This window comes from Eimeria maxima, genomic scaffold (genome assembly GCF_000499605.1).
Source record: "Eimeria maxima Weybridge genomic scaffold, Emw_scaff36, whole genome shotgun sequence".
NCBI lineage: Eukaryota > Apicomplexa > Conoidasida > Eucoccidiorida > Eimeriidae > Eimeria > Eimeria maxima.
This window is the reverse complement of record NW_013566449.1, coordinates 12,438-29,715: the sequence shown is the minus strand read 5'-3', so window position 1 is coordinate 29,715 and position 17,278 is coordinate 12,438. Positions and strand designations below refer to the sequence as shown.

At 49.2% G+C, this 17,278-nt stretch overlaps 5 protein-coding genes across 5 annotated transcripts; 2 read left to right on the top strand and 3 right to left on the bottom strand.

Annotated features, from left to right (window-relative positions):
* Positions 1 to 1,246: 1,246 nt before the first annotated feature.
* EMWEY_00006280 (hypothetical protein) lies at positions 1,247 to 2,768 on the bottom strand (the record flags this gene model as incomplete). Its single annotated transcript, XM_013481585.1, has 6 exons — positions 1,247 to 1,321; positions 1,425 to 1,538; positions 1,817 to 1,952; positions 2,094 to 2,153; positions 2,372 to 2,445; positions 2,667 to 2,768. 6 exons carry the CDS (start codon positions 2,766 to 2,768, stop codon positions 1,247 to 1,249), a joined length of 561 nt encoding a protein of 186 aa, XP_013337039.1.
* A 2,913-nt stretch (positions 2,769 to 5,681) lies between these two features.
* EMWEY_00006270 (Cation-transporting ATPase, related, related) lies at positions 5,682 to 6,850 on the bottom strand (the record flags this gene model as incomplete). The annotated part of the gene is made up of 9 exons (XM_013481584.1): positions 5,682 to 5,722; positions 5,778 to 5,815; positions 5,873 to 5,979; positions 6,038 to 6,100; positions 6,163 to 6,351; positions 6,408 to 6,461; positions 6,520 to 6,609; positions 6,671 to 6,708; positions 6,763 to 6,850. The coding sequence occupies 9 exons, from the start codon at positions 6,848 to 6,850 to the stop codon at positions 5,682 to 5,684; spliced, it is 708 nt and encodes a 235-aa protein (XP_013337038.1).
* A 264-nt stretch (positions 6,851 to 7,114) lies between these two features.
* EMWEY_00006260 (Cation-transporting ATPase, related) lies at positions 7,115 to 8,298 on the top strand (the record flags this gene model as incomplete). Its single annotated transcript, XM_013481583.1, has 9 exons — positions 7,115 to 7,240; positions 7,295 to 7,384; positions 7,446 to 7,499; positions 7,561 to 7,622; positions 7,677 to 7,803; positions 7,860 to 7,922; positions 7,982 to 8,100; positions 8,160 to 8,197; positions 8,261 to 8,298. The coding sequence occupies 9 exons, from the start codon at positions 7,115 to 7,117 to the stop codon at positions 8,296 to 8,298; spliced, it is 717 nt and encodes a 238-aa protein (XP_013337037.1).
* Positions 8,299 to 8,874: 576 nt separating this feature from the next.
* Positions 8,875 to 10,716, bottom strand: EMWEY_00006250 (hypothetical protein, conserved; the record flags this gene model as incomplete). The annotated part of the gene is made up of 5 exons (XM_013481582.1): positions 8,875 to 8,995; positions 9,084 to 9,534; positions 9,639 to 9,814; positions 9,927 to 10,050; positions 10,410 to 10,716. The coding sequence occupies 5 exons, from the start codon at positions 10,714 to 10,716 to the stop codon at positions 8,875 to 8,877; spliced, it is 1,179 nt and encodes a 392-aa protein (XP_013337036.1).
* A 971-nt stretch (positions 10,717 to 11,687) lies between these two features.
* Positions 11,688 to 12,623, top strand: EMWEY_00006240 (hypothetical protein, conserved; the record flags this gene model as incomplete). Its single annotated transcript, XM_013481581.1, has 1 exon — positions 11,688 to 12,623. The coding sequence occupies one exon, from the start codon at positions 11,688 to 11,690 to the stop codon at positions 12,621 to 12,623; it is 936 nt and encodes a 311-aa protein (XP_013337035.1).
* Positions 12,624 to 17,278: the final 4,655 nt, after the last annotated feature.

Here is a 17,278-nt window from a genome sequence, read left to right as displayed (position 1 = left end):
ACCACTTCTTAGGCAATCCACTGCATGCAAATCTAGTTAAGAGGGAGGCATCTGTAGTAATACCCTTCAGCTGCATGTATGGAACGGTGTGTGCAGTACAGGAAGCAAAATACTTGCTTGCAGCAAAGTTTGTTTGAGTTCATAGAGTACAACCCCTTAAAGTTCAACGAATATTGCCCTGCTGCAACTTCCTAGCGGATTCAACCCAGAACAAGGCAGGAAAGAATCAAACCATTAGGGCCGTGTGCAGCAAGCAGCAGCAGGAACAGCAGCAGCACTAAGTGGGATGCGATCCTCTCCTCTTTGGCTTCTTGCCATTAGCCGTAACTCAAGGAACCTGCAGAAGATGACAAAATGCAGCAACACACCGCCTTCGTAATCCTCTTAACTGCTCACTTCCTAAGGAGAGCAGCAGCGGAGAAGAATTGCAGCTGTAAATAATGATTACTGCCGGGAGAAGCTAAACAAATTTATGCTTATCAATATATAGAAAGCAATCAACAACAAACAGCAATAGGGAGGCTAAAAGGCTGAAAGGCAACACCTGTCACTTCCAGGTACACTAAGCCAACTGAAGCAATTCGTCTGTGGAGCTGCAAAAGAACAAACAAGTAAGTTAGCAAACAAATAAACAAAACGCCAACTAGAGGCCAGCAAACGGAGCACACGAAATAGAGTTGAGCATCAAATCAACACAAACGGCAAACCCAAACAAATATTGGCCATACCATCAGGCAGGCAGGCGAACAGTCAAGGAAAATACAACTAATGAAGGGACGGACGAACAACGAAGAGGCAAACTGGCAACACATTTCACTCACTAACTGCTTGCATTGCACGTGTTTTGTTAGCCCCGACAGAGGTAGTGGCTGTGTTGCTTAGCCACTGGACTAACAATCAACAAGATGCATGCAACCGACGCATGCAGAAAAGAAATGCATATAAACTTGATACGTTCGTTGCAGTGGACGTTTGTTTATTATAAACGATAGACGGACTTCTTTTGGGCATTTTATGGATTTGGGGTTTGAACGAACATTCTCGCATTTCTTCTTCGTCTCTGTGCAGTCACCGGCATCACAGACTTGGCAACACACAACCTTGCTGCTCATTGTTTTGTCGCTTGCTAGCAGATTAACTTACGTTTCAACTATTAGACCAAGCAACGAAGGATTATCACTGCGGTGCTGCTGCTCCAGTGAACCTGCAAATGGTTTCTCTACATCTTGCTTCCTGTGGATGTTTATTACAGCTGCTTTTGTCTCGCCAACCGCAGAGCTTCCTTGTCTCTCCTTTTCTTCTCCAGCTCTGCCAGGTAATTCTTACCATACCAGAAACACGGAAGTAGCAGTAACAACGCACACAGGAGCAGCGTCTTCCACTGTCTTGAATGTTTATCCATGGGCACGGTGACTGCAGCTTACAATGCTGGCGCTGTTTGTGTCAACCGCCATATGAATGAAAGCATTTCTTACCGACAGATTAGAAAGATAAGATCTGCCCTTCCTGCACTTTAGACTCTCTCCTCCTTTAGCAGCCTGAGATAACAACAAATTCGTAGGAAAAAGACCATCAAACCTCGAGGCGAGAGCGCGGCCGCTTGCAGTGTGCTACCCCGTGTTCGTGAGCTCTTGCTGCACTTGGTTAATTCTTTTAGCCTGAAGCCTTGGGGAGATGAAATCTGCATATCAGAAGGCGTAAACAGCCAGCTACAAATTGTATACGCTAGCAAGCAGTGAGGTCGTTCGCTCGGTTGCTTTATAACCTCCTGTGTGGCGGGTGTTGTGGGTGGTCGTTTTGTGCATCTGTTGCTGACTTTGTTTGTCTCGTTCCTCTGTTGCGGTGATTTGCTTTCTTGAGTGCGAAAGGAACTCCCGGGAAGCTGTTTGTTGGTACCTGTCTTTGCCTCTGCCTCTCCGTCTTCCGCCTCTTTCTTTACTTTTTTGCTTTTCCTGCAACAACCCAGTTGAGACCCAAGTGGCATTTTTTACACCTTCCTCAGTGCAAGTTTACATACTCCGTTCACCTGAAGCTGATTCGGGAGTAAACCCATTTTGTGGTCTAAGGTGCAAACGGAGATCAAAGGCTCACACCTCAGCACTTTGTGCGGCAGCTCGCCTGCGTTCGACTGCTTTGGCGATTCTCCTGGATTTCTGTAGCATACACAACCCTAAATCCACCCGTGATCATATTGCCTAATCCCCAGTCCTCATAGTCTACGCATCACACCTTAGGCGTTAAGGTCGTTTATTCTGCCTTAGTTACTGGTGGACTTGCGGGTGTCCGACGAGCTGGACTGGCCATGAAGTGTGCAGCTTAGAGTACACTTGGAAAGAAAAAGAGTTATAAGGGAAGGCGACAGACTTCGCACAGGGTTGGTCTGAACGCCCAATTTGGGGTAGCCGCCTCATGCTTACTAGCCTTGGGCACTGTAACATCAGGTCTCTAAAAAACAAATAACCGTTAAGCACGAATCTCAGTAATATATATTTCAAGAATCCGTCAACGGACTCACAACCAGGCGTTAATAAACAAAGTAGTAAGACACATCGTTCCTTCCCCATCCCCTAACCCCAACCATACTGCGTACGAACTGTGTAAAAACTTCCCGTATCGGCATTTTCTAGCCAGCTGCCCGGATTTCTGCTTAGCCCAGCTGCGCTCACCCTGTTCCTTGCGAGAACGAGAATTTCAGATCGACGGCATAGCTGGAGGTCGAATGTCTCCTCCAGCTTCTGCAGCGGCCCGTTCAGAACACAAGCTTTCATTTTTGCATGGAAAACGGTGTTACAATTTGAGTAGTGCTATCGATGCGAACTCCCTACCAACCAGATTTTACCCATATCCACGTACTCTTTTCTCTTGCAGCAAGTGCCGTCTGAGAGCGCGAGATAGCATGTAGAATTGGAGTCTGAGGAACAACAATTAACCAAGATTATCAGCTCTAGAGCTAATTTCCACGCAAAAAGGAAATGACGTGAGGAGGCTCAACACAAGTGAAGTCAAAACATAGAATTTGATGGCAGGGGTCCCGTGAGTATTGTTCCGGTCTCCGCAGTGAGTCTCGTTTAGTTGTGCCGCTTTCTTTGATTGGATTGAACGGCGAGATGACGAGTCACATATTCCAACACACTCATGGCACCAAACGAAACAGCATTTGGGAGACCCACGTCAGTGATAACTCGTTTTACTATATGCTACTGATGCAAATGGCCTACAATAAACGCCGGGACTGCATTTTGACTTAAGTGGCTTCTCACCGTTTCTGGAAGCAAGGATACACGCGCTGGCAAGAGTTAGCAAGACTTCTAGATTTCTTTACCTCCGCCGCAGACTCTGTTATGCACGGCAAAAGAAGTGAAAGCGTCTTTTTATCAGTATAATTAAGATGGGCATGGACGTCACTCGTTCGCATGAATATGTTGCGGTTTCCCACTGTCGTACACCGAGGATCGTAGAATGCAACGTGTGGCACGCTTCTAGAAGTTAATGTGCGCCACGTTGCTATGTGGGCAACAGCATTTTGTTGTGAAGGTACTCGCACCTTTCTCTGATCCTCTCGTGCACGGTTGCTGCAATTCTTTGCTTTCCATGTATTTCCTTCGGCTCCGAGATTCAGCAAGCCGTCGTGACCGCGCTGAAATGATGGGGTGGAATGTACAGCAGTTAAGTTCTTCTACGAGCCTCTGAACAATGCCATTCACTTGCTTTTGGAGTGAAAACTAACGGCAGCATACGGATTAACACTTATCCAAAACAAGCGGGCAGTTAATTGTTCTCTCGCACCTCCTGCTGCTCTTGGTGGCTCTTCTCGATTTTTGCTTGACATCGGGCAAACGCCTGGTGTAAAACAACCCAGCAGACGGACTCAGTCGGAAAGCTCAGCGTCAGTGGCTCTGAAACAACTCCTGCAAAAGCTTACCTAAGCCTCTGTAAGTTTCGTATTGAGCAGCTGAACCCCGTCCCAATGCAGCAAACCGAAGGAAACACCTACGCGATCGTAGACTGAGCGCGGGTTGATTTCAGTTCTCTGAATCAGCTGTAAAGAAGCACGCCCACCGCACATGCCATCTAATTACGCCAGTTTGGCGGCACGTTTTTCACGACCCGATCTGCTTTGATATTCTAGAGATCCAATCCAGCCATACTTTTTCGGGTTGCGCCGCAGCGCATTGAAGCTGTTGAAGAATGCACCTGCTCCTTTCCTGGCATTGCCTCCTCTCTATAGCCGCTTTGTATAGCCGCAGGAAAGGACTGAAACCGTCGTAGCTGCATGCAGTTCAGAATACACGAGGAAGAACAATACTGCAGGGTCGTTGTTACCTTTAATTACCCTACGGAAAAGGGGAAATAAATATACCCTTGTTTATCATTATGCGAATCCTTCAGGCAGTCGTTCTCCTTTTTCGTTACTTCCTTCATTTCGTCCTGGATAACAAATATCAATGCATTCGCCTACAAAATAGTTCGACACCGTGACCCTCACCGTGACCCTCAGCAAAATTTGCACGTACCACGACTGAAATGTTGTAATGTGCAAAGCGGGTAGGTAAGGCGAGGAGGTGGCACTCCAAATATGGAAGAATACAGCAGGGGAATTCGGTTGATTGTGATGCTTGCAGAATATGGTTGCGTTGATCTTCACAAGAAGGAGCTGAATTTAACAATTCAGTGTGTCGCCCTACTGCGTGGTCCTTTCCAACGGGGCATACTTTAACATAAGAGCAAAAACTCGCGACTAATTAGAAGTATATATGCTACACACTAGGGTACTTGAACGCTGTAAGGCAGTGAAGAAACAAGTTCAATCAAGTATCCATATCAGCTGCCGATGCAAATTGGTACTAACATTGTTGTTTTTATTTCCCACCAAAACCTTGCGTAAGTCCGTGCACTCTACGTTGTGTACGAATCTCCGACGAGGAAGACCCAGCTTTTCCCCAATAGGTTAGCTTTTGGAGACAGATCCTCACCATATGTGCTAATTCATGCCGTTGCAAAGTTGTTCTTCGGTATCGAGGCTTTTTCCATAGGTTTCTTGATATACACGCGGCAGATTACATTAAATGAGTTGTTTGGCCAATGAGCGTTGCTTTGTTATCAGTGCCGACCACAGCAGGGGGGTCACTCTGGCCCCTGCATGATTAACCCATACACGTATATATTGTTCTTTTATCTTGGATCTCTTATTCTGGATTTCTAGAGATAACTATTTCTTATTCTGTCAGCTCCGGATGTGGCGGGAGTGTTCTTGTTTTGCTTCGTTAGGTGTGCCCACGGTGGGGATAGCCGGACATACTCCGTGTATGTGTGTAGTTTATGACGGCACCCCAACATGGCTAAGCACGTACGATCGAATTATTCCAGCTCCACATGTCAAATTAAAAATGTTCATATGTTCATTAAATGGGCTAATTATAATTCTGTTTTCTTAAAGATATGCCTTTACTACAACAAAGCCTGCTACCACGGTCAAACTTGGTGCGCTACGAATGATTCTGTAACGTATGCTAAGCCATGTCTAGAGCCAGTAGCAAATCTCGAAATCAAAACAATTTTTTTGCCAACTTAAAGACTGTCAAGAGTTTGTAGCGACTTCCGCGGGGAACACAGTAGTGACTTGCCCCCCCATGTGTCAACACAAATGCAAGCCAGCCAGGTTTTCCGACAGGATATCAAGTTCAATAGCGGAGCAGCGAGCGCCCTTCTGGTCCAGTCCAGTCTGAAAATTGTTTTTAGTGTGGCAATTAGAGGGGAAAAAACTCAGGGCAGCTTACATTCCATTGTCATGTATCTTGGCCTCGACTCAAACAAACTGAAACGCGCGTTGAGCGGCGAAACAAATTCGTATATAGTTTATATGTCAGCATACTGTTTTCCTTTCTCCAGGGTGGCGTAAAGAAGTGGGATTGCACGATCTGTTGCATGCATGGCCATCACATGAGCACTCCGGCCCAAGTCCATGGCTACCTCTTTGGACTGTACAAGGCGGAATTACCCATCTAAAGTTAAGCTAAACATATATGAATATGCTTACCTTGGAAGCACATTCGTGAACAGCGCTTTCAATGTTACGAACGTTGTATCCAGCAGCCTCCATCTGATGATGCAGTGATATGGCAATTTCAAACGGGTTTCACTTGGCAATTAGTGTTCACTTACGTTGATTTTGGCTGCGTTCATGATCGCAAGAATCTGAGCTAGCATTACGGCTAGCGTTACAATATAGAACAGAGGAGCTGACTCGGCGCAGGTGCCGATGGTCATGCTAAAGAGTCCATTGATAGACCACACAACAAGGATTGCGGGTATCGCGACGATGCCAATGGATACTGCTGCAATTAGCATTCCCTGTGTGCAACAGATAATTTTTAGATGTAACGAAAGGTTGTTAGGCAAATTCTTACATCAGCCATCAGTTCATTTGGCGAAATTTGTCCCTTGTAGAGGCGAAATGCATTCTGTAACGGAAGCGATGACTCTGCTGTATTGCTTATTGAATGTAGCAATTGCACTAACCTGCATAACCCTGGGGGAGGATTTCAGAGCGAAGTGAATGGAAGCGGCCAGTGAGCCACAGAGGACAGCATTGACAATGTTCCACTCAGACTGTCAATAAAGACCGATCAACAGATGCATTGGCAATTTGCGCGAATGTTAGTAAGCTTACCAGTTCGGGGCCGCACACAGTGTTAGAAAGTAAAAACCCTGAAGAAAAATCCTAGCGCACGTGCCAAACAGTAGTATAAACTAAGTGCATACCTGCTGCAAGGCAGACTCCACTGAGTACAGTGCTCGTAGAAAGCGCGAAATCAGCGCTTTTCTTAAAGGCTTCCTCTTGGGCGTACATTTTCGGAGTTATTTTGCTGCCCTTTCGGAAATTTTACAATATAGACCACTGAGTACAAACTGCCTGCAATGGAACAATATGCAGGATTTGTTGCGATCAACTGATAGGTTCAGGTGTATGGACATCCGAAGTTCAACCGCAGTGCGCTATACATCATTCTACAGACCAGAAACCGTTCGAAGACTCACATCAACAGTTTCTCATCCACACTCTACTTCGAGGCCCAGTACCCCAAGTCTTTTTCATTCTCACTACTTCGAGAAAATGTACGGCCAAGAGGAGACTTTCGCCAGGAGCTTTGACAAGGCCACTCCTGTCTGCAGTGCTGTTGCAGCAGTGAGCCTGCTCACAAGTCTCCTGTTTGCGAACAGCTTGTGCGACATGGACCTGGTGAGCCAAGATTCATAGTCCGAGTTTTTTAACATGATTATAAAGCCTTCGCAGTCGGAGTGGCACGTAGTGAATGCAATTTTGTGTGGCTCCCTGGCTGCAGCTGCCCATTTCGCCACCCGCGTAAATCCCAGGGCAATGCAAGTAAGACGGAAATTTGTTATTGACCCTAAGGCTTGAACGTAGCTCCAACCCCTTCGTTCAGGCTGGATTCAGAGTGTACAAGGCGGAGACATCAATGCGAGAACTGATGTCTGAGGTAACAAAATAGAATCACAGAACCAAAGCCATGAACTCTATGTATTATCCTTCGTTCACAGGGCCTCCTTTCCGCTGCGGCATCCGTTGCACTAGTCGCATGTCCAGCACTTCTCCTCTTCTGGTGAGCATAGTCGAATTATTATTATATTTTCTCGTGACACCAGCTGTTCCACAGGTCTGCTCGAGGTTTTGCGAGCATGGGTGTCGGAATCTGCGCCGAATCCGCCCCGATGTTCTTCGCAATCTCGTTGTCATTGATGCTTGCTGAAGCTGCTGCGCTCGTCTATGTAATAGGCCGCAACGTAAGTTCAAGTGACGTCCAGTGCCTGCCCCACAATGGACAATAATCTTGGCACAGCTCCAAGCAGCCGGCTATTCGCTTGAAAAGCTTAAGCACCACGGAGAAATGCTGATGTATAAAGTAAGGATCGCAACCTTTCCTCCTTAAAGTACAGCAATCAACATTCCCTCTCCGCGCAGGTGAAGGAGATAATTGCCGACTGGAGCAGAAACGGCTATCACTACGTAATGCGCGCATATGAAAACATCGTTCCCACTATTAAGGGATTAATACACTCTCTGCTGGAGATGCTGCATCGGTAAGCGCTCTGTTCAAAACCCCTTTGACTAGCTGTTACTGATGACTTTCTCTCAAAAGCTTGTGGGAGCAAAGACCTCGGTGGATGAATGCTTCTTGTAAGTTATTTCCCGAAGCATTTACTGTTCTGCGCTTCCCTTCACTACACAATTATTCCGCAGACTGGGCTGGATCTGAGGGATCATACCTTCTCCGCTGATCCAAATGTGCACTGAGGTGCAGATAAGCATTCGATGTGAATGCTATTTGAGCTCAGACAAGCAAAATATTAAGTTCACTGTTTTTTCCACTGCAATCATGAAGCAAAAAGCTCAGAATCCCATCTAGACCCTTTCACTTCAGTTTGCATAGTACTTCCCAGCGCCTAGACACTTTTCGATTAGCTTACAGTAAACTCAACGCAGTCACAAGGCGAAATCTACTTTAAACGTAGCACCGCAAATGCACGGAATTTGAAAACGTCAGAATGGCTCAGATCGCCACTTTTCTCCATCCCCAAAATACAGCGCATGACAAGCAATGCCACATCCTGTCATTCGGAAGTGCGTCGTCGATAAACCCGCGCTGCACTGCACAGTCTGCCACGGCACTCTGTACTAAATCATCTGCGACCTGCGCGATGATGACGACCTTCCGGTGAAGCAGACCTACGACGCTCACGACGTCCTCTCCTGAGTCAACAACATAGGAAGGCTTTAATTCATCTATAAAAATATTCGGTCAGCCTACGCGCCTGCACCCCATCGAAGAGAGTATGGTTTTGGAATTGGCAAACTCACGATCTTGACCTTTCTCTTCCGACGGGTTTGACTTCGCGGCTGTCTACACGGGGATTAACATCATATGCGGCGCCGGCTCCACTGTTCCCTCCGTAGTAGTCACAATAACCAACATACCTATGAAAAGCACAAAAACAGTCATCCGCGTTAGCACAGGCAACAGCAGTGTGCGCGTAAATCTGAACACTTCAGAAACTAATCTCACCTTCCATCTCCTCTGGGGTCTTCGTATTGCTGCCACTTGGCATCATAGCCAGTTCTATCATAGCCACGAGCATCATACACGGGAGCGCCGCGGTCATACGGAGGTGCGCCACGGGCTTCATATCCTCCTCGACTAGCCCTCATATCGTATCCTCTGTCCATCCGCATATCATACGAAAACTCTCCAGGATTCGCACTTCTGAAATCCATTGGCTGTCTCGCATGCGCGGAATAGTCCATACGGTCATAGTACCGTGAAGGGTCGTATCCACCTCTCGCACCCCAGTCGCGCTCCTCCCAGCGACCACCGGAATGGCTCCTCGCACCGGAGCCGTAGTCCATTCCGAAAGGGCTGGGCGGAATGAACTCCCGAGATGCACCAGGTGCAACAGCGTAATACGGCAGGAATCCTGGCTTCAATCGACCCGACTTATCATACTTAATACTGGCACCTACAGACGCACAACACGCCACAGTATCAGCCGATGAAAAAACGCAGTTACCTCTTGCACGCACTGAAGACCAATTGTCCTTGAAATCCGCAGTCTGCACATACCCGGAGGCCCTTTATAAAAGCCTGGTGTTGGGTTATGGGGCTTGTTGCGTTTAGCCCTCTCCACCCTAACTGGCCTGGCGCCATCACCAAAGATCATTTTGTTGTCGAAACGCTCTATGGCCACTGCTGCGTGGCTAGGGTCCACGAACGACAAGAATGCAAAACCACGAGATTCTCTGTTGCGCACACCCACACGCGGCAGCCATGTCCTTAGGCTGACACATTACAAGTTGATGTTCCCTGGATCACCAAAAAAGGAACCATAGCCTTCCAATTGTAGGATCATACCTTGAAACAGGGTTGTTGACAATTCTGCAGTCTTTGACCTCTCCAACTTCCTCGAAAATGCGTCGTAGCTCCAGTGCTCCGCAGCGTAGAGGCAGATTGCTAATATACAGGGTATCTGTATCGCCTGTTGGACAAACAAACAAGTCCAATAGACCCAAAACCGCTCGAGACTCACAAGCCATGGGAAAATGAGCGGGCAGAAGGCAGGAGCCACGAACACATTACCGTCAGGCACGCCAGCTCACTCTTGAATGGACACCGCGAAACAAGCCGCACGAGAGGCGTACTTTTGATAAAGGTGCATAGAAGTCGCTGCCGCCAGGCTCTCAACGCCTTGCTGCAGAGGCTGAAATGCGGAGTGACTGCATTGCCGGCGCTGCTGCAGGGAGCACGGCTGCACTTTACTGCGGCACTGGTACGGTGAGGTGGAAACTGCTGTCTAAATGTAAATTAGCTGCTGCACCTGTTGATACTGCTGCGTACCTCCTCGCTGCCGTGGACGAGCTCCGCTGCCGCTACGACGCTGGCTGCCGAACCTCCTTTCGCCGCCATTGCATTCGTCCCCTGCGTCGTTGCGGTCTCTGTTGCTCTGCTGCAGGCCGTCGTCAACCCGGCTACTGCTCGCGCTGGCTCTCCTGGCGTGAGAAAGATCTCGCTGCTCCTCCTCCTGCCCGCCTGAGTTGCCTTCCGAAGGGCCGCGGCTCCCGCCTTGCTTCCTGCTCCGATCTCTGTCGCCCACCTCCTCATCCCTGCGCTCCCTCTCCTCTGACTCCATCCGTCCCTCACTCATCGTTATTAAGCGATTTGCCAAAAAAATTAGCACGAAGCCACCCACGCGCTATGCTATCCACGTGCCGCAAGGTGGGTGAAGACAAGCGCCTGCAGCTAAACCAAAAGCGGCTGACGTACTGTGGGGATCAAAGATGCTGCCTTTACAACCCCCTGCGGTGGAAGCAAACGGAAGCGCTATAACAAAAACCGCAAGAAGTGCAATATGCTGCATGCAGGACCCAAACTACCGCAAGGAACTCCACACTCCCCACCGGGTGCTTAGGCAGCAGGTGGAGGGTGCCAGCAGAAGCCAGGCGCGCTTCAGGGTCCCAGTAGGAGGTGGAGTGCATGAACTATATATTGGATGATTGTCCCAACAAGTACTCAAATAACACAGAATGATGCAAGGCACTAAAGTAAAGCGAAAACATGCCGACTTAGCTCATCGTATGACTATATGCCAGCAGGGGTCCTACGGCAAGGTATGCTGCATTTAGTGACTACTATGGCTGGTGGGCGCGGCTGCCGTTGTTGCACCCCGCATCGCACTGCAGCTGCAGAGTAGGCTTATGCCTGCGCTTTTGAGCGTTCCGTCCCCTTGTTTCGGCAGGGAATTTGTAAATTCAAGTTTTTGGTCTCGCCTGATACCAGAAACTTATGCGAGAGGCACTCAGTGCGGGGCAGAGTTGCGTCGCAATCCTCGCGATGCGCTCAAAGCGCCTCCTCCCAAATAGGGAACGTCGTTTGCTCCCCCGCCAGCAGTTGCCTCTTTGCGCTCGATTTGTCTCTGCAATTTTCATGGGACCTTTTTACGGCGGAGGCTCTTTTTAGAGGGCACTGGAGAACGGTCAACGCATTTTCTCCGGTTATCCGCGCGACGCGCAGAGCTGCGAATGAATCAGCTTTGGCTCAAGGACATAAATCGAAAAATCACATCCGAAGTGATGTGCAATTGAATGCGGAGGCGCCTGAAAACAGGCTTTCGAAGGAATGCAGGTATACCCAGAGCCTGCCCCGCCCTCCCCGGTGGAGAACCTTCGGTGGTTAGAGGATCATCTAGACGTGACGTACTCCCCAGTATGTTGCTCGTATAATGCGGGTACAACAACACTGCTCCTGCGGCTACCGAATGCAGAGGAGGGAAACGGAGTTGCTGTTTGTCCCGCCTCAAGTGTAGGGGGTCAGGGTCGTGATGCTGTGCTAGATGTTTTGGAGTGGCGGAGAGAGGGTGCAAGGGAGCAGAACCTGGTAGATATTTTTGGCCGCATTCAAGATTTAGATACCTTGCAGCTACAGCGCTTGCCTGGTTGGGGCGCATCTGCCGGTGGGGTGTTGAGGCTTTCGAAGGACCAGGACAGTTTCACTGATCACCCAGTACCCGAGGGTGGCTCGCTTGCGCAAATAGAGGAAACCGCGGGTTCCTGTGAAGGTGCATCCACCAGAGCGGAGCGTTTGGAGTCTTCTCTTTCCCGTGCGGAGCTAAAGCAATGCGAGGAGGCATACAGCTTGCGCAGCTTCCTCAATTCGTGTTTGATGTTGCCTGGAAGCCGCAGGCTCTCGGGTGGATGGAGGAAGAAGGTCTGTGCATCTGCGGATTCGCAGCTGTCGCGCAACGCTGAGCCTGCGTACTCTCGTGGACTTCCGTTCTTACAGTGGCGCTGCAGGTTCCCGAAGGCAACGGCTTCAGCAGGCACCGGTGCTGCAGGGGAGGGGTCGGGGTCGTCGCGAGGAACGGGGAGCGGTAAGAAACGCTTCTCTCGCTCAAGTGGGGGATATGCCGATCAGAAGCATGAGGCCTGCGTGGGGGGAGGGATAGTGCAGCACTCGAGTCGTTTGTTGTCTCTAAGGAGAAAAGTCAAGGGTGGAGCATCAGACAGCAACAGGACGAACGTCGCGTCGACATTGTCCTTAGGGTCTTTGGGCTGATTTGATGGCGGACGAGGAGACCAGATTCATCTTTCCGACAAAGCTGTGGAAGGATATATGCTGGCTTCGATTCGTTTCGCACCGGAGACCACACGAAGGCATGTTGCTGCGATGTTGCCTTCATGGAGAAACATGTGAACCACACACAGCACATGCATAATATGCCCTTGCGTAGTAGTTTGTGCCCAAGAAGTGGGCAACTGTATAACCCAGCTCCCTCCTAATCCAGTACTTGCATAGTTCACGAGGCGGGCGTCGAGGCACGAAGTTGGTCAGTCGCAATGAAAACCACGTGATGGGGGCAGATAACACCCCACTGAGCTCCACAGACGCCTCTCAGAAGCCGCCAGATCATCCCTAGCTGTCTGCATCATCATTATCCCCTCGCTGGAGTGATCCGCGCGAGAATCGTCGTAGCCAAAGCGCTACCAAAATGCACGGTCGAGGTTTTTGGTGCTTGACTGCCAATTGAGAAAGGCGCAGAGGGCGAGAGAGGCAGGTGGGAAGACCCAATTTCGGCTTCAGTTTTCTGCACAGTCTCCATGTGAGTTGCCGGTGTGTTGCACCACCAGTGTTTCATGAACATATCAGTGGTAGAAGTAGATACTTACGAAGGTAGCCGAAGTTAGATCCCTACAGCATTAGTTGTGCCTCAAGGCATTGCAGTTGGCATCTATAGACGGGGAGACGGCTCAACCCACTGGGGCAGGCAACTCAAAACCATTAGAGGTCTTTCGAGTTAGGCAGCTGTGAGGAGACAAAGTCAGGATGTAGTTCCTACAGGCTTACATGGCAAGGGCGCGACGCATTCTGCACGGGGACTGTTGTAGTTCGGAATAGCAGCTGTAGTGTGGCATAGCAGAGTTCGATCCGCGTACTAGTGGTCATTTGAGTAGGACTTAAATTAGATCCCGTATATGGTGAGCCCGGGGGCCGCGCAGATAAGCGGAGTGGCGTGATGAGGCCCCCATCCTACCCGTTGTTTTTGCACGGGCCGAAGTGGTGTGGTGTATACAGAATGGTGGGTCGGGTGGCGAGGGGGGATGGTAGTTGTCGGCCTACTCGCTTGATGCACATGGTAGCAGCACCACATTCTAGAACCTAAGCCTGCCACTACTACCGTTTTGTAGTTTCCATGTGAACATATTTGTGTCGTCACTTGCTGCTCACAGATCTTCGCCTAGGCCACTGCTGCGTCTTCGCTCCCAGTTGTGACCCTGGCTGCGAAGGAATTATCTTCGAGCACAGAAGCGATAATAAGTGAAAACGTGTCATTACGAATGCTTGTGTATAGTTACTAATTACTGCTGGTCACTTTCTCATAGTGAATAATGGCAAGCCCCACCGTCTCGACATGCGGAGGCCATGTGACTTCCTTTGGCTCAGTGCAGACGACAACCGATCATCATTATTTCGTATTTCTGGCATATGGTAGACTTATTTATCTTTCACCTTTTGTATGAGTTATAAGGAGTTTAACAGACCAAGGGGTCTGCTCTGTTTCCTTCCGTGCGAGTACTTGGCCGTCTTGCTCTGTTGCGGAATCTCGGAAAGAGACAAGGACAACGCAGGCTGGAAGGCAATAGTTTCTTCTCCCCACCGATTTTCTGCAGAGTGAATTGAGTTTGTGTCCACCCAACGGATGTGCGTGCTTCGCCTTTTGCACTGCCGCCCTTTTTCCATTGATATCGACTGCGAGCATCCGCGTCAATACAGATTGCGCCATGCTGGATAAATGCGCCCTTCCCCTGCCCATGTGGTTTGAAGCCTCAACGGAGGTTTTGTTGCTCTTTTCTTGGTGGAACGCTAGGACGACGGCCCAGTACATTGTCTGTTGTGTGTGTTGCATTGTATTTGGCTTTATTTCCATTGCACTGAAGGTCCTGCGCCGCTTGTCAGAAGCCCATCTGAAGATGTCCGAGCAGAAAGGCAAACCGACTCTACTCCTCGGCTCCTTACCGGTCTACCAAAATGCCATACGTGGGTCGGTCGCCTTCTTGAATTACTCTTGGGATTACATGCTGATGCTGGTAGCTATGACTTTCAACGTGGGGATTTTCCTTTCAATGCTTGGGGGAATGGCTATAGGCTTCCTTACACTTGGGCGTTACCTGGACGTATCCGTACCACCACGAAAAAACGTGAGTGGCTGCGAATGTGATGATGATTTCAGCTGTGGATGCCACAAGGGCCAGTCCTGCGCGTGTTGCGTGGCTTCACAACTCAACCCAACAAGCGCTAAAGCAAATATAGGCAGCCAGCACCCTCTTGGTGGGCATTCAGGTTCATATAATGCTTATGATGCCGTATGTGGAAAGCCAGAGCACGTTGTAGTCTGAGGTTCGTTCTGTTCATAGTGTTCCTTCCGCTTTCAGTCTCATTTTTTAAGTTGAATATCGGCGGTCTATTTCATCTCCTGGGAGCTGTGCGTCAACACCGTCTACGGCGTAAAGGGTGCCGGTCAGCGTCTGCTGTGCTCCGTTATTGTTCCATCCCACTAGCGCTACCACGCGCTACCAGACTTGTTTGTTGCAGCATATCTGCGTATGCCCAGGGTTTCTGCCGAAAGTTAGCTCTACTTTTTCACTTTTCTTCCGTTAAAGCAATCGATTCCGACTTGGACTCAGTGACGCCCAAAGTGTCGCAAGTCGTTTGAATATGGGGTAGCTTTCAGACATAATCTAACTACCTCCATTTCAAACATGCCAGATAATCCCCCCCGTTGATCACCCTTTCTTTTTGGGGAAGGTGTACCCAGTAAGAAGCAGCAGAGTACATTCCCCTATTGCTATTTATTTCAGGCACCCTCGTGGTATGTAGAACGCCGGGTTCGCAAATCAGCGAAGTATGCGCTGCCTGGTCAACTGGATACCTGCAAGGGTGAAAGATTTGCAGTCAAGTCAGATTTAGAGTGGATGTACACAGCGCTAGGCAGCTTTGATAAGGCATCGCAGGTGAATCACCACCTTGAATGCAAGTAGTGTGGTCTAGTGGGGACTACCATGTGCGTCATTCATGGAGAAGTTGTGAGCGTTCTCAGTTGGGGAAGTGAGGAAACTTAGAACTTCGCCTTCTGTATGATGCCAGGTGTCACCACAGGTATAAACATGCACCCTTAACCCACATGAGGTATCTTATTCAGGCTGTTCGCATATCGGTTCGAGTGGCAGTGCAAGCAATAGCCGATTTGCCAGCTGGGGCGGAAAAGGTTGGGCGTGGGGAGGTGCAGGAGTGAACAGCATGCGGGGTAAAGGCGATGCTTCTGTAGTATTCCACCCACAGGAGCCAGAAGGACCCCTTACTTTCTTTTGGCGGTCAGGCTCCCCTCGGCTAGTGGAGACCGAACAGGCGCAACTGCTTCTAAATCTCTGACCGCCGTGAGGTGGATGAGGAGCACTCAAACACCTAGTTTTTGGGACTGAGGACGGGGGAGAGTTCTGTTTTCTGTTTATCATACCGTTTTATTCCCAGATGCGTGGGTATGTAAGTTTGCCCCCGTTAATACTCAGCATTTAGCTTGAGCAGAGCAGCCCAGCTGAGAGTGTCCTCAGAGTGTGGTCGGCGGCCCGCTACTTCTCTGTTCGTCTTTGAAAAAGCGCCAATACTGATAAGACAAATATAATTTACATGCAACCATCACTCAGCCTCAAAAATAAAACTGTGAGAGGGGTTAATAGTGGCGAAATTTACAGTGACGCGCTGCAGAAGAGCACGTACAGCCCCAACCACCAGATGCACATGGTCCGGTTCCCGTAGTTCAGCAGAACAACTCCACAGTACTAGTCGAGTAAAGCAGATTCCAATAAGGCAAAAAATCATGCTTCACAAATACTTGGAAGTAAGATAGGAGCGAACTTACTAGTGGACGAAGGCATTCCCCATACGCCTTGTACTTCACAGGCGCTACAATGGACACTCCGTTGAGCCTCTGAAGTCCTCTTTCTCCGAGAAGCACAATATGAAGAAAGTTGAGTATTTAATGAAGAGTATTTAGACCATAATTACGGTCAGCCGGGCTACGAGTGCTCACAGCCATTCGGGTTTGGGGCTGTCTGGCCAGCGAAGGCTCGGCCCTTAGGCGGTCAGGCGCGCGGGAATTCCTGTCTTTGGGAAAAGAGGGGACTTGAATTCGACAACTGGATTTTGGGTATTGAGCCTGTTGTTTTGTAATTTAGAATATTTTATAGGAGTTACGCTGAATGCGGCGATAGATAATTAGTGTGCACCTAAGTAGTGCACTATTGGGCTTCAAGTATTATCAACCTTGTGCGCGAGCTGTCCACCACACCTCATACCCCTCATCAGGCAGCGCCACCTACAGCCCCAACAACCTCAGTGGATACCCGCCGGCGAGGTGAGATTAATTGAGGAATGAAGGTATTTAATGTGTCTCGACTGATGCATATTGTATACTCCACAATACGATCGAGACGTATTCCAGGTGCTTTAGAGCACTTGGCACCACAGAAGTGGTGATGAGGCGGGTGGACCAGTGAAACGCACTCACAGGTCACCGTAGGTTGAAGTAAATGACTCCTTTCAGCAGGATATGCCAATCTGCGCGTTGGAAAGCAACAGCCTCAGAACATCAGCTCTCCCTGGCCACCTTCGGTCGAAGCCTGTTGGGTACTGGGGAGAGCCGGTTAAAGTTCAGT